Here is a 17,275-nt window from a genome sequence, read left to right on the forward strand (position 1 = left end):
AATTCAAGTCATCATTTCTATTCTGTTATCGTTTTATAACGATATGAATAATAATAATAATAATAATAATTATTATTATTATTATTATTATTATTATTATTATTATTATTATTATTATTATTATTGTATCTCCAGTGGGGGTTAGCCCTATTTTACATATGTATGTTAGGGCTATAGTTTTATACACAAAACAGATAAGCATAAAGAGAAATGGAAAAGAAAATTAAATTAGCTTACGCGATGTAAACAAAACATAAACAATCCGTAAATTAGGCATTGCGATTGCAAAACAAATATCAGTTATCAATTTGAAATATACAAAAACATTAACAACACACATACGTAACACTTCTGTAACACAAATATGCAGCTTTCCGTACCATACATCATTAATTAATACACAATAGTCACACAGACACAATCAAACTATAATTACGACATTGCGACGACATCAAGCATCCCATAACTGACTCACATACATAACAAATCAAGCATCCGTTGCAACACATAACACTTCAACATAGTAACCACACTTTTAAAAGTTACAAATTTGGCTCCAAGAAGAATAAATAGGACACTGTTACTAATTACTATTCTTCTACAATTTCTTAAATACATCTGTAATAAATCTGTGAAATTCCGATATGAATAATATTCACGTTTTTTATATTGTTATCGTTCTTTAGCGATATAAATAATATTCAAGTTATCATTTATATTGTTTTCCTTCATTAGCATTATAAAATAATATTCAATTTATTTATATTGTTATTGTTCTTTCGCAATATAAATAATCTATATTTTATGTAAGTAATTATTCTAACACAAATAAACATCTTTCTTTGTAAAATACGTTATTTTATTTAGATAATTAAATAGGTATTATATAATATCTTATATTAATTAAACAAACCGATATTTATCATTTATATTGTGTTATCGTTCTTTAGTGATACTGTATAAATAATATTCAAGTTATTTATATTGTAATCGTTCTTTAGCGATATAAATAACATAAATTTAACATTAGGTTTGGAAAAATCCAGTTGAATAATACTGCTATTAGTTTTTCTTTTTGTATTATTACATTGTACTATCTTGAACCACAATAAAATGAAAAGGAGTAACGAGGAATTGAACCTGAGACATTGACATCTAAATTCCGACGTTCGTCCGCTGAGCTACAAGGGCAAAAGTGTGGAAACATTTTCGGAAAAATTGGCCCAATCACACTCTAAGATTTTCTGATGATTCGTAGAAGCTAGTCCAGGATGCGGGGGGCAAAGGCTAATTGAGGTTTCCCGATCTCTGATAGGGTCAAACATCCTGATAGAATTAATTTTTAACCCTTGCCGTGACTTTCGGTGAAGTCCGGAGGGCCCAATTAGTCAAATCCACTCTCCTCATCTCCACGCTTGGGCCCCCTGGAATTTAATAAGATGCGAAAGAGATAGCGGTGTGCGGAAAGCAACGGAATGTTACCGCATTTAGGCCTATCCTTCCCAAGAAAAACTGCAAACATGAACAAAGGAAGCTTTTAACAGAAGAAGGAAATTCTGCGGACCTCTGGAAAAAGAACTAAGGAAGTGACTAGTGAAGTGCTTTGTGTGGAGTGTGGCATTGTATGGGGAAGGAACATGGACATTACGACGAAATGAAGAGAAACGAATTGAAGCATTTGAAATGTGGATGTGGAGAAGAACGGTGCGTGTGAAGTGGACAGATAGAATAAGAAATAAAATTGTGTTTGAAAAAGTGAGTGAAGAAAGAATGATGCTGAAACTGATTAGAAAGATAAAAAGTAATTGGTTGGCTCTCTGGTTGAAAAGAATAATAGACGACATTAGGATATGTGGATCATATGCGGAGACTAAGAGGAAGGCAGAAAATAGGAAAGATTGGAGATTGCTGGGTTTGCAATGAAAGACCTGCCCATGGACAGAACACTTATGTATGTATGTTCAGAATGCCTGGAATATCGTGTGTAAAAACAGTCGGTATTTGCAAAGACTAGTCAATTCCATGCCCACTCGACTGCAAGATGATCGAGATAAGAGGAAGATAGACTAAATATTGAATTGTGACTTTTTGTTTTGTTTTTTGAACGCTTAATTGTTTGAATATTTTAAGGCCGACGCCAGTAAATTTGTTTTGTTTATGCCACGAAAGATATTTTTATTGAGAAAAAAATATTTTTTCTTTCCATTTGCAGCCACAATATCATAATGATAAAGTCATGGCATAATATATTAATGAACCTGATGTTAATTACTAAAATAATCGTAAAAGGGAAAGGAGGCATTATGTATAGTTTGTCTCTCTCAAAAACAGAACAAAAAAGAACATAAAAAGCACGTGGTTGTAGTCGAACGCAGAACCTCATGAATAAGAGGCCTGAACGCTACCTTTATGCTATCGATAACACACAGAATACTTCAATTATAACTGTAGATATGAGGCAACGTGGTCCAACAACATGTAACATCGCCTGTCTCCGAATTGTAGCGAAGATACCCGAAGGGAACTTTGTTTCAGGAGAGCGGCCACTTTTTCTTTTGACAGCGGTAATATAGGCTAATTGTTTTATAAATTCTAATTATCAAATTTCTTGAGAGCAGACTAAATGACAAAAGCTTCTCAACCGACTAATAACGGACATTTCCCATATTTATTCTGCGTTTAATTTCCTCCCGAGTATCATTTATATTTTTTACTGTTGTTCCAAGATATTTGAATTTTTCTGCCTCTTCGAAGGATGCCTCATATAACCCGCATGGAAATTTTAAAGTTCTGCGGAAAAGGACAATACGTGAACGGTGTGATTATATAAGAAACAAATTAGCTAACGGGACTGCAGTGTTGCCACTTTGAATTAATTTCAAACCAATCCTGCACGAGTATTCAAATAATTAATTAATCTCGTATATTGAAGACTTAATTAAATTTCACAGTATATTTTAAATGTTTTATTCCGAGACAAAAAGCTGCATTTGATGTGCTCCTGGTCTTATAGGCCTACGGTATAATACTGCCTTTATTATGAATGCTCAGGTAGCGAATAGATCGAGTTGTGTGTTTGTTAGCTATCAGAAAGTGAGTATGACGACATGTTTGTTTCTTCCATTTGTACAATTCACATTGAAGAAGTTATTACCATGTTGCTTATTCACAGAATCAGCCATGGGAACATCTGTAAATGCCCAGAAATTTGGAGACTCAGATTACATTAAAGCTGTGTACAAGTAAGTATATCACATCTGTTAGCATGATTCACACTTTTTCTTGAAAATGTTCATAATTTTATATATATGTACAGAGAGAAAAGTTCGGGGAATGTATGTTGAGTTTAGTTTATTGAGTCCAATAACCAAAGTGAAAATTGATCCGAATATAAAAAATTACACCTGGGTCAATCCATATCAAATCAACAAGGCGCTCAACCCGACCTACTCAGATTTCTTTCAAAATTTGAGGGTTTGTTTTACCTGCCGCGCTAACTAAAACTGCCGAGTTTCATATGTCCTGTGCTTTTCGTTTTCTGTCAGTGGCGTTTCAAACATGAAGAAAAATCATATTTTTGTAAGCACGCCGCTTCAATTAAAATTATATATCTCAACAACTTCTTCAGATAAATTTACAAAAATTGAGTGATACATTCTTAATATGTGATAATTTTATTGCTTATATTGTTTTCTGCATATATTCAATTATACTAAAAAAACATGGTGAAACAATTTTCATATATTCATATTTAAAAATGCGGGGGTTCTATTTTAATGAAAAAAAATATATAGTACGCCTCAATTAGTGATATAATGAACTGATAAGTTCCAACTTGGAATCATCATAGGTTACAAAGATAAAAATTGTTATGTCACTGCAAGCGTAAGCTAACCGTATAAGTCGCGATAATTATGTCCCGCACATTCGTTGTATTTAATTATATTTGATCATATTCTTGAATGTCGCTATCTAATTTAACATGTAGTACATAATTCGAATTTTTTAAATTATTACCTCAAATAAATTGTCACATGGATTTAGTTAAACCTGAGGTTATGTAAGAAATACTTACCTTTCATTGCTGAGATGAAATAGACTGGTCATCTTTCCAGACAGGATGCTGCGTTGTTTCAGCTGCATTTTAAAACTGCTTAGCAAATATAATACCCATCCTAAACAGCAGGACTGTATGAAACTTGTGCTCCAGGCACTGCGGTGGATTTTGCAAATCAAAGAGCAAGCATTTTTTCCTCTTCAGTATAGCTTTTTTCAGTCACATAAACGGTATTAATGTTTGGGAGATGATCCCTTGTCCAGTCGTACAATTTCCTAGGTGTAGGTATTTGTTTATCGGATGGTCTCTGCAAACTAGCACAAGCTGCAAACCTTTAAAGTGTCCCACCTACAACGTCGCATGCTCTTTTGCTATGCGATATGCAAAAATATGCAATTCTGCTGGAAATCCAAAATCTTCTTCCTGTAATGTGAGGTTCAGGAAATTTTGTTCTATTTTTATACTGAGCAGAGAATCCGTCAGAAAAATACATAATTTTTGTGGTGAATTACAGATGTTTGTTTTAGTGACTCCACAAGATATTTTTGAAACACATGTACAGCTGTAGTGTCATGTTTCGGGCAGTGTGAAATTATTACCAGATTTTTAATAGAGACTGTATCGGATGACGATTCGTTATAATATATTACGAAAGTAAGAATGGTTGTCTGCACATTAGTCCTGTGGTAAGACTGAATTTCATCTTGGATTACGAAATAAAAGTTTTCAGCGTAGTCGCATAACAACAAGCTGGCATGGCTGTAGAAATGATTTCATATCAGGTAGAAACTTACTTTGTTCAGATGATATAAATGAGTGAGTCAGTAAATCACCAAGTTTCTCCAAGAGACAGTCGAAAAATTTGTCTTTGGGTTTCACTATGGTCTCAAGCGTTGATCGGTCAGTCGTCATCCACTACTTGTAGGTCATTGATTCACTGAAGTTTTATTCGAAACATTTCTCTAAACCTCTCTTATTTTCAATGGTTCAGGACATTATGTACATTTCCTGAACAAGCAATTTATATGAGGAGGATTGCACACCATAGTAGCCAAGAAATGTTGATAAGTTGGAAGGTATAAAGAAAAATTTTCTAGAAATCCACGTAGACCTGAAAATTTAATAAATTGCTTCCGGCATGAGTTTTACATTCTGATGAGGACACAAACACAGACAGTATAGTCCCATTAACTCCAGCTAGAATACAATTTCTTGGTCTAAGATCTGAAAATTTGGAGAATATTACCTTCATTTCAGGGTTAGAATTTTTAAACGCTGCATATAATTCATTTCTGCTCATGTGATTTACTCCCTGATTCTTTAATCATAACAAATATTTCTTACCAGGCATCATTCTGCTAATCTCGTCAGAACAATAGAATTCTTTAACTTTGCCGGCAACAGCCGCGGGCAAGGGTTTTCCAGGTTTCGGATTTGGTGAACACAAAATTCCCTTTCCCTTTGCCAGGACTTTGGCTTTCCGAATTATGTATTCGGAAGCTGAAATAAACTTTTTTATATATATTATTTACGCTCCAGCTTTTAGGTAGTAGTGTTAAAATGGTGATTTTCTCACTTTTACCAGAATTTTGAAAATTTTCCTGCAACTGTGACAAAATTTCAGAATCAGGGCTTGATGAAGGTCCTGGTTCCTCGGCGTCGTTAATATCGAAGACTTTATCTTTTAAGAGTTTTTCAAAATTTTCAAATTTCTGTCTCTTATATTTCTCTTGTTGTAACCTTTTCTGTTTAATAAGGAACACACCTTGGTCAAAAAGACTTGTATTTAATGAACTTACATTTACTGTAGAATCGACGTATTCTTCATTTCTAGAGTCATTCTGAGGATTCTGCGTAATAGCATCATATTATATTTTTTATTTCTTTGCGACACATAGCGCACACCTTTTGTTCCTGTTTTAAATCAGGATATACATTAAGCATCCACGATATAACACTTCTTAAATTTTTCCTCTAATTACAATGCCCTGATTTCTCGAAGGGATTGCAGCAAATATATAACTTAAAACGCGACTCCATTATATCGCACCAAACTACCACATATTACAAAAACTAACGAAACTGCACTTGAAATAGATCGCACGTTTTGTATAAATGTAAGACTGTATAAACTATAACTCATGACGGCCTGACAGATGGACGACGCAGATAATCAGACAAGTACGAACTCGCACGCATGCAGTGTTGGTGTAAGATGGGTTTAAGTGATACAAACCAAGACATTGATATATTTTTTTACTCATATTCCTGAAACGTTACCAAAATGGAACTTACACAAAGGGGAGAATGCTGTTACCTCTATAACATATATTTTTCGCGAAATAATTTGTGCCCTGCATTTTTAGATATTCAATGTTAAAATGTGACTCACGTGATCATTCAATAAAGAATTCGATACTTCGATGCAAACCTATTTGTATTGAAAAGTAGGATTCGTTAGCTTTAAAATAAGCCCAAGTTTAAGATTCTACCTCAATTAGAAGAGAAGTTATGAATTATTTTTGTTGACATAGTATGCAACATTTTTATATTTTTTCTCATATTGACAGAATTGCTGTATGGATATCGTGCATTATTGAGGGCTAAAATTTTACATAATTAATTAACTTACGGTTCTTTACCATCCCACCAAATTTAATGAAAATCTGAGGTGGTCGGGTTGAAAAGTCCACATTTTTGTATTGATTTGACATGGAATGGCCCACCTCTTAAAATTGAGATATTACGAACACAAGTAAAGTGCGACCCTACAAATATTCCCGGTGTTACTGTCGGTCAACCAACGGAAGTACCCCTCCTCGCTTCAATCCGCGAGCTCACAATGCTGTGCTTCGGGGAATTAAAACTTACCCGCTGTGTTATATTAAAACTTTCGGTTCTCACCCTCCATACAGTAATAATTAGTAAACATTTGCCCATCTTTATTATCCATCCATGGCGCTACGGCCCGTGAAGGACCTAAACCGACCAGCCGGCTGCTGGCCTCACGCCCACATGCCGAAGCAGAGGTGGACGATCATCCAACCAGAATGGAGATATCGTATGGTTAGCACGATGATCCTCCCAGCTGTTATAGCTGGCTTTCGCAACCGGATTTCGCTAACTATCGTAGCTCCCCAAGTGCTTCACGATGCTGTATGGGCGCCGGTCCCATACACTGGCCGAAATTTCATGAGAAAATATCTTTCCCCAGGAGGATGCCACGGCGCGGGACCATCTTTATTATTCTTAATATAAATGACATAATCCAAAGATACTTTTTCATTAAAACAATTCACTAAATGTTAAATGTTATGTTGTATTTAACGACGCTCGCAACTGCAGAGGTTATATCAGCGTCGCCGGATGTGCCGGAATTTTGTCCCGCAGGACTTCTTTTACATGCCAGTAAATCTACTGATATGAGTCTGTCGCATTTAAGCACACTTAAATGCCATCGACCTAGCCCGGGATCGAACCCGCAACCTTGGGCATAGAAGGCCAGCGCTATACCAACTCGCCAACCATGTCGACCAATTCACTAAATTTAGTATTGTTTTTCCAGACGGAACTGCGCGGCCAGGAAATTTACTTCCAAAGCTTTTTCTTGTTCTACCACACGATTTCTTTTTCAGAAAGCACGTTTTCAAAATATGTAAGCGTTAACGCACTGAATACAACCATTGCAAAACAAAACACAACGTAATAAACTGCACTTATTCTGTGTACTTTACTGGTTGTGAAAGACAGACTGGTACAGCTAATTTCGGGTGACGGGGATTCACCAACTGTGCAGCTTTCACGTGGTGCTCTATAGCACTATTCCCTTAATTTCTTCTTATTTGGCACGTACACAAAAAGGTGATGCATGAAGGTTAATATATACACCAATCAGATGAAATAAGGTAAGCATTAGAGAATTCACCAGGTATGCTGATAAGGGAAGACGAACTCGTGATAATAGTCTAATTACCATCTGTAGTTGGTTACTCATGAAACATAGCTACCCGATTTTTAACTTATTAAATTTATTAATTACCTACAACATACTGCGTGAGTTTCAATCCTTCGAAGCACCGTGAGTTCGCGGATGCAAGAGCTGCCTCCCCTGCTGGTTGGCCGACAGAAGTACCGGGAACGTTCGCTGGGACAGGCTGTAGATGTCATAATAATATTATATTTGCGCAAAGTCTGACAAATAAGTAATTGTAAGGAGCGCAAATATGAAGTGTAGAGTTTTGTGCCACGTCTATATCCAGTATATAATATTGGAGTTAAGTCCATATGTAATAAGACGATATGTAATAATGTAGTTTTTGTCGCGTGATAATTCTAACATTTAACGTAATGTATTCGTATTTTAATAGAAGAAATTAAATTTTTAAAAATATGTTGTGAATATACAACAAATTTAGAACAAGAAAACCTAATTTCGACAAAATATAAAGCTAGTATGAACTTTTAATTTCCATGAGGGTAGATGTACATTTCATGGAACTTCTAATGTTTCAGCATGAAACAGATATTCACGGAAAGGGTCGCAAAGCCATACCTTCTATCTGACTTTATTTTTAAATTCAACAAGTGGGGAAAACTTCAAGACGAGAGCCTGAAAATTATACATGGCTTCACTAAAAAGGTAAGGCACACATCCATAAGATCCGCCGACTTATTACTAGATATTCATTAATTCTATGTACAAAAGTGTTTTTCTTCTTCTCCTTGCATCAAAATTTTGAAGAAGTACGGTAATACAGGGAGTTCATTTTATTTTTACTAACATTTCTAATATTAACCTGGCTATACCTTTCGATTAACGTTTGAGAACCGGAAACACGGTTTGCTACCCCATTCCACGACTGGAGTTCGATGATACTGACGTAAAATACAAAGAAATCACTTTACTAGGTATAGGAGGGAAGAAAAGTAGTTCATCCATTTACGTAAACTAGGAAATATCGCGATTTTGAGTTCGACAAATTTTCATTAGGTTGTTCTTTAATCGAAATACACTATTGTATTAACAATAAATGTATTTACTCACGAACAGAGCTATCGATTCGGACGTATTCATTATGCAATGTATATTATGCTGTCTACAGCACATTAGCGTACAAGATAGAGAATGAAGTTAAATTAAAAAATAAACATAATAAGGATATTTAAACACATTTTTGGAAATGGTGGCCGTTCACTTCGATAAGGCTTCAGTTCTTTTGTGCATAGTATCGCACTATTGTATCTAATTTCAATTACGAATTTCGTCCTTCGTACTAGTAACTGATGATGAAATAATTCTGTATCTACTATAAAAGAGTACCTTATGTACTATAAATTCAATCTTCACTTTTGCCTGACCCGCACGGATAAATTTACTCAGACATGCTATCTACTGTCCGTCCAAATGGTTTTGTCGCAGGGTCGTAGAATGGGGGGAAATCACTTGACAGTTAATTACTTAACGAGGCCATTTTATCTAAGTCATTTTAAACAGCTGTATAATATTACGCATACGTCCAATTCCTAACAGAAGTTAATGTTTTCAGAAAAGAGCTAAGACAGCTCAGTCATTATCCTTTACAGAGGGGCGAGCAGAAGCGGATGGGGAAACCGGAATACAACGTAGGCAAACGGACGACAGTACTTTTGCGAAAATATGATTCAATATTGAAAGCTCTTTCGTCGCTGGAAAAAGCGAACATATTTCTGAAACGTGCCATACTCACTAACTCAATACTGTTTATTATGGCCGCAAGACGACTTTGACTACATACGCGGCCTTGGTTCTGTATGGTGGACGATTGGAAGTTTATCAGTAGAGGAGGTGAGAGTGAGGTACATTAAAAAACTCAGGTGCAATAACAATGTAAGTAAAAATAAAATGGTATCCTTGTACATTTTAGGGAACTTAAAAAAAAATTCTTCTTGAGCCTCTTTATATTACACATTCCAAGTTGCATCTTATGAAATAAATAAAGCTTCACTATATAAAAGGTTTCCTCCCTCTTCTCTTCTTCGACCACACCCTCATCACCGTCAACATCATCATAATCTTTATCATAATTTATCTTGCATATTACAGTAATTTTTATTTAAAGAAAATGTCTAAGTAAAGCATTTCATTTCAGAAGTCAGTATTACGTAATTAGTCCTGCTGGCATCCTGATAAATTGTCAACGGATGATACTAACAACAATACATAAAACCCCATTATTCAAAACTATTATGAGAAATTTCGCTCTCAACATCATTCAGCATGATATTGATTGCTAAGAGTCGAGGAAATATTTAAACTATCCTACAGACTGAATTTCTGTGACATTTTAATACAACACAATAAAATTACAACAATACTGGGTTAACCGTAAGTAATGTCATTAATGTCTGCGTGTTATTATTAAGCTATTTCAAACAAAAAAATTGAAAACAATTTTGCTCGTTTTTGCTTTCTTTTCGAGATAAAAATTATTTTATATGAAAAATTGCATAGCATGTTTTGTGAGAGTAATTTATTTAATTTCAAATATGCTCAGTCAATTCAAGACAGCAGTGTATTACGATAATGAATGATTGGAAGAATTTTTTGTTTTGTCCTTTAAATGTGCAGGAATTTGATCCGAACAAATGTAACATTGTAAAATTCCTTTGCAGAATAAAAAGTTACATTGGTTCGGATGAAATTTCTACACTTGTAAAGGACAAAATTAAAATTCTTTCAAATATTTATTATTATAATGTGCTGCGGTATTGAATTGGCTGAGCATATTAGGAAATAAATCAATAGCTTTCCCAAAACATGCTATGAAAAATTTAATTAAACACTTTTTTATCTCGAAAAGGAAGCAAAATCAAGCAAAATTATATTAAGTATTTTTTTGTGTGAAATAAATAACACCCTGAAATTAATGAAATTACTTACGGTTCACACCAGTATGTAAATCTCGAGTGTGCCCCTCGCTAATTCTCGGGGTCACTGTTTCACTTATGGGGCTCAGGAAAAAAGTAGACAACTAATAGTTGAGAAATGTTGGAAATTGGTTATAACAAGGTGTATGTGATATGTATATAGATTAGTGCATATATAATTTCAGATAAGTTTCGAATAAAAAGTTTTAAACAATTTATTCGATTTAAGAGCGTTATACTCCTTTGCTACGATGAAACTACTGAATGATTACCTTATAAAGTACTTTTATTCACATAATATTAAAGTATTTTTTCCTTCCAGGTAATAAAAGAGCGTAAAGAGCAGCGACTGAATTGTTCACAGAAGATCAGTACAGATGACGATATGTATTACGGTAATAGAATTACTTATTTATATCTCCCCTTAACTACCACTGATATAATTAGGAAATTAATTTAAAGTACTTTAATCATTACAATTTGGGTATAATAGCTTTCCCACATAGGTCAGATTCATCACCACCAATTCATAGATTAGGATAACACACTGTTTTCCATACAGAGAGGAGCTTCGCGCTGAAATTTCAAATCTGACCACCTCTATTTCAAGTAAGAGCTACTGTACAGGGCGTTTCATCATCCAAGTTGACAAAAACGAACTCAACTAAAGGAAAGTATGAACGCAAAATACACAAATTCACTGAAAGTAAGTTCATCTAAAATATTGTAACTTTTATTCTGCTTTAAACCACCACACCTGTCAATAATGTGACATTTATTCTTAATAATTCACCCTACAACAATGGGCGCTACACTCAACACAGCAACACAATAGTCGTTATTGCACTCCACACGACGACAATGACAATGCAGTGTATTATTGAGAAGAGCAACAATGTACTCCTAATTTCAATTAATGTTCACAAAGCACTAAGTGCAGAACAAAACTGTCACTTCTCAGTTCACAATTCGCTTGCCTTGCCAAGTTCTTCTAGCTCACTGTTCAAGTTCACTGCACATCGAACTCAGATCATCCGGATACGTCGCCCTCGCCTGGCCACTGCCACAGTTACGGACTCACTCAAGTTCACTGCGCGTCGAACTCATATCTCTCTTGCTCGCTGCTGTCCAAGACTTGAAGGCTGACTGAAGACTAACTCACTCACTCCGAAGACTGCTCGCGCTTTTATTACTAAACCGTAACATCTGGACTCTTCGATTCGCGTGGCTTTCCGAACCTTCGAGATTGATACGCTTCTAGATGTTTCCCCTGCTCTCTCCGCTCCGCGCCGTCACCATAGTCTTCTTTCCCCTCGCTCCGTACCGCGCTGCAGCGCCTACCGAAGCTCGAGTTTCCGTTTCCCCGCGCCTTCCCTCTCGCTTGATGCGTGCGCAACTCTCTGACGCTACCAGAATGGTCTAACATGGCGCCACAATATCATAGGTTTCCCTAATTCTCTCATTTTTCTCATCGTTCTTAAAAATTCGTTGCAACGGGTAACAATGTCGTCACATTTTATTAAATATTTCTTTATTCTTCTCGTTTCTGCAGTACTGGAATCCAATAACGTTCAGTACTTTCCACACTGGGGAATGAGAAATTATTTGTCGCGTTTAGGATTTTGTAACCTTTCGGCAAAATATCGTCTAAACTGGGTAAAAAAGACTCTTTTAGCTATTAAGCTTTTCTCCCGAGTATTTTCTTTCATGTAACTGTATAACGCAACAAAATAGGGAGGAAAAGGAAGAAAGAAACAAACAAACAAAGAGTAAGCATATGTCCAAAAATTAATTTTTGTACGAAACAAAGGCTTTGAAATTGATATTGTAAGAACAACATATACATCATAATATTTTCAAATATGAGCTTGGCTGTTTGATAGTTTCTTATTACACTGCACTAAAAACAGTAAACAAGCGTGAAGTGATTTGTCTCTGCAATGTAATAAACATTGAAACAATGCCTGTGACTCTCCGTATAAGGTGTGTAGATCCTAAAATAAACAACTTTCGGTATATGAGTAGGCCTACTTATTTATCAACTTCATAGGAGATGTGCGGTGTGATTTCCATTCATTACAACGCACTTTCTGCCACTCACGCAGTCTTTAAAGAACTCCTGGTTGGTCTCGGATGTTGACAAGCACTGAAGACGCGCTCCAGTAGTATTTGTACAAGGTGCGGCAGAGGAATCGGACAATGTTCAAATGAAAATAACTTAGTAGTTATATGAGCCGTTCAGAGCAGAAGTGGTGTAAGTCAAAAATGGGTAATGAGGGTTAAAGTAAACATTCTGTAAAATACAGCGCAAAGTATCAATTAATATTCAATTTATTTAAACTATCAGTAGTCAGTGGATAGCAAGAAAGATATATTGTTAATTGCTACTTTGCGCTGCATTTTACAGAATTTTTACTTTAAACCTCATTACTCAATTCTGACTTACACTACTTTTGCTCTGAACGGCTCATATCTATTAGAACACATCTATTACTGCCAAAAATAAAACTGGCTATGTATTTTGTTGCCATACATTTAGATTGTCTTCAAAATTATGTCCATCAAATGGTATCCGTCTCTCTCTCTCTATGCACTCTTCAAGTATATCCCTGAAGTTGCGTGCCACTCTTTCCAACATTTTCCCATAAACGTTTGCGATTTCCTAGGCAATGGCAATCTTCAGATCATCAGTTGTTTGGGGCCTGTTTACGTACACTTTGGACTTCAGGTAACCCCTCAGAGAGTAGTCGCAGACGGTAAGGTCAGGCGAGCGCGGAGGCCAGGAAATGTCGCCACGCCGAGAAATGATGTGTCCTGGAAACATGTGGCGCAGAACTGTCATTGAATTTTCTGCCGTATGAGCCGTGGCACCATCTGGATTTATTTATTTTATTTTGTTATTTTACGACGCTTTATCAACAGCTATTTAACGTCTGAATGAGATGAAGGTGATAATGCCGGTGAAATGAGTCTGGGGTCCAACACCGAAAGTTACCCAGCATTTGCTCATATTGGGTTGAGGGAAAATCCCGGAAAAAATCTCAACCAGGTAACTTACCCGGACCGGGAATCGAACCCGAGCCACCTGGTTTCGCGGCCAGACGCGCTAACCGTTACTCCACAGGTGTGGACACCCTCTTGCTGAAACCATACAATTTTTCTATCAATCTCACGTAGACGCCTACGTAATTCTGATTGAAGAAATGTCCTCAGCATTTCGACGTAGCGTTCACTATTCACTGTCACAGTGTTCCCGCTCTCCTCACAAAAATACGGACCTATGACGCAGTATCTAGACACAGCACACCAAACTGTAACCTTTGCACAGTGAAGCGGACCCTCTTGTAGTTCTTTAGGATTGTTGGGGATCCAGTATCTAAAGTTCTGCTTATTAACATAACCATTTACATGGAAATGTGCTTCGTCACTCATCAATTTAACAACTACGTCAGCCGAAATTTTCACTATTCTCTCGGCGAATGTCCTGCGTTGGACATAGTCTCCCTCATTCAATTGCTGAACGATCATAAGTTTACATGGATGAAACTTAAGATATGAATGCAATATTCGGCGCACAGAACGTTCTCAAAGTCGCAGTGCTATAGTCTGCCGTCTAGCTGATCGATGTGGACTCCTCGTAACGGCCACTCTTACTCGCTCAATGTTATCTGGCGTTCGTACACTTCGAACGTATCCTGGTGGTTTCTTCTTGTAAGCTAATGCTGATAATCGAAAGTTTTATACCCATCTCAATATGATATTGCGAGAAGGAGCGGCTCCGTGGAGGCCAACATTAAATCCGGTTTTCACAACAAAAATCACTATTCTTGAAAAATGTCTCGATAACGAAAGCACGATATTCCAAGCTCCATACTTTCATAATCACAGAAAATGGTATCAAAAATGATAACAATCGACAGTCGATCGATATCCATAACCCTCATGTTGCTCAGTAAACGCCTTCTAAAACCGTCCGATTCCTTTGCCGCACTTTGTACATCAGTGATTGCAGCTGCATACAACTATGCCTTTAAGTGTCTACTTGATACAATCACAGATAGTTTCATGTTTACTAAGTACAATTCAGAGACAAATAACTGCACGATTGTTTATTCTTTTGCTTAGTGAAGTGCAATAAGAAACGAGCAAAGAGCTCACATTAAAAGATATGCAGTTCTTACAATACCAATTTCAAAGCCCTTGTATCGCATCAAAATAAATTTTAGAGTTCATAGTTGTTAGTCATTTGTTCTAATATTGATTAATATTGTCGGCCTGAGTGGCGCAGTAGGTAGAGTGCTGGCCTATGCCCGAGGCTGCGGGATCGTTCCCGGCCCAGGTCGACGGCATTTAAGTACGCTTAAATGCGGCAGGCTTATGTCAGTAGATTTACTGACATGTAACAGAACTCCTGTGCAGCAAACCTCCAGCACACTGGTGACACTGATATAAATTCGGCAGCTGCGACCGTCGTTAAATAGGACATAATTTAAATTTTGTTGAATACTACAACCTCCCAGGCAATTGAATATCTTTTCTAACACTCTGTAAATCATATATAATTCCATCATCTCATAATATCCTACATCGTATCACATTACATCATCTACCCCTAATCGTATTAAGCATCACTTAGCAACACACACATCAGATATCATTTATGGCTATCTTTTGTATTCCAATACGTTTTTTAAACGAAGAAATGCAATGTACCAATCAGTATAAAGAAATACAATAATTATGTGGTCCGGTTGTCTGACTTTTCAAAGGACGGACCCTGCATGGATCGTGCATCCTGTATGCAATTATTTTCGATTTATACAGACGGACCAGATGACTTTTGTGAATCCGATGCTTACAGGCGAACCGCCCTGCCTCAACCTTTAAAGGGCCAGGTCCCATCAAAAGACAAGTATCCGGTAAACTACAGAACCCAGGGGCTTACGTTCCTAATCCTACATCAACTCAGAATCCCTTGTTATTCAGTCTAATTATAACTACTCTAGATAATACATCACATACGGAGGAGGTGAAGGGTGTTAGTGAATGAGAGACAAAACATACTGTTGAGTCGACTTTGTCCACCATGAATTCTATTCCACCTTTCAGCAACGGATTCACTAAAGCAGGAATGTAAAACTATGCTACAATTGTGGCACACGTCACAAGCCGGAACACGTGACTCATCACTTCCTTTCATCGCACACGTCATTGGACATGATATAGGGAGAAGAAATATGTATTCAGTGTGCTTGCGGAGCAACACAGATACGTAATTCAAGGCCGGGGGATTGTGGACAGGGAACAAACTTTTTCTCCACTCCTTTCTTCCCCAGTTCTGTATCCCTACACTAATGTCATCAAGGTCACCTCTAAGTGAGTGGACCTTCGAAAAGCTAGCCAGCTAGGAGATGTTTGTGCTATACTGTTAACTGTATAATTTCTTTACATTTGTGAAATTTTCATATTTCACTTCTGTACCCATTTCATAGATCATAATTACCTCTCACTAAGAGCATCTGTAGACAGTGAAACATTCCAAGTCAACATATATTTTACGAAAGCAGCAACATTAAACATCGCAGAATATAATCCAAATTGTGCAATAAATTGTTTCTATGTAGACGGCTGGCATTTACAAACTTTGACATTAACCCTGAAGCACAGATGCTGTCTCTGAGACCGCTCCAAAAATTGTGATGTGGAAATGAACCTGTTCCCGCCATTTTACGGATGTGAACGCTTGTGTACTTTCTGGAGGGAAGCCAGTGCTGCTGTGGTGCACTTCACTTAGTGATATTCAATTGTTTCGATGAGTACTGGAGATATTACACTAAAGTTCCGTCGCTCTAATTTCCGGCAGCCAATCGCGTTGCAGGTCGGCTACATTTAAACGTGTGCGTCTTGTGATTCGCTGATTCATTTCTTAATGCTCGATAAATACTTTATATAATCGCCCGCCATTTTAGCTCTTTCGTTGGCGTTCGCAGAAAGCACACGAAGACGTTATTTGCCGCTCGATTATTTGCTGAATTACAATGCGTTTGATTTATAATCATAGGAGCTACGACATGATAATGTTTAACGGTGTGGTAAATAGATTCCTCGTATGGTAGCTCGACAAAGTAAGAACAAAAATGGCGAACGATACTACCTACCTAGACTTTATAGATCCTTCACTTTCTAAGACGTAAGCAAAGAGGCGGAGTCACGCCGGAAATAACAGCGTCGGGACTATAGTATACTGCTAGGTGTCTCGTAGACCGCACGTCTATGTAATAATTGTTTATTTTTCGTTCTACACAAGGTCCT

At 36.7% G+C, this 17,275-nt stretch overlaps 1 protein-coding gene across 2 annotated transcripts in view; it reads left to right on the forward strand.

Annotated features, from left to right (window-relative positions):
* LOC138698306 (cytochrome P450 4C1-like) overlaps positions 1-17,275 on the forward strand; it is a 58,741-nt gene that overhangs the window by 28,828 nt on the left and 12,638 nt on the right. For both annotated transcript variants that reach the window (XM_069824126.1, XM_069824127.1), the window contains 3 exons: positions 3,173-3,242; positions 8,570-8,696; positions 11,286-11,358. In XM_069824126.1, coding sequence (XP_069680227.1) covers positions 3,173-3,242; positions 8,570-8,696; positions 11,286-11,358 — 270 coding nt within the window. The remainder of the gene's footprint in view (positions 1-3,172; positions 3,243-8,569; positions 8,697-11,285; positions 11,359-17,275) is intronic.

This window comes from Periplaneta americana, chromosome 4, assembly GCF_040183065.1.
Source record: "Periplaneta americana isolate PAMFEO1 chromosome 4, P.americana_PAMFEO1_priV1, whole genome shotgun sequence".
NCBI classification, from domain to species: domain Eukaryota; kingdom Metazoa; phylum Arthropoda; class Insecta; order Blattodea; family Blattidae; genus Periplaneta; species Periplaneta americana.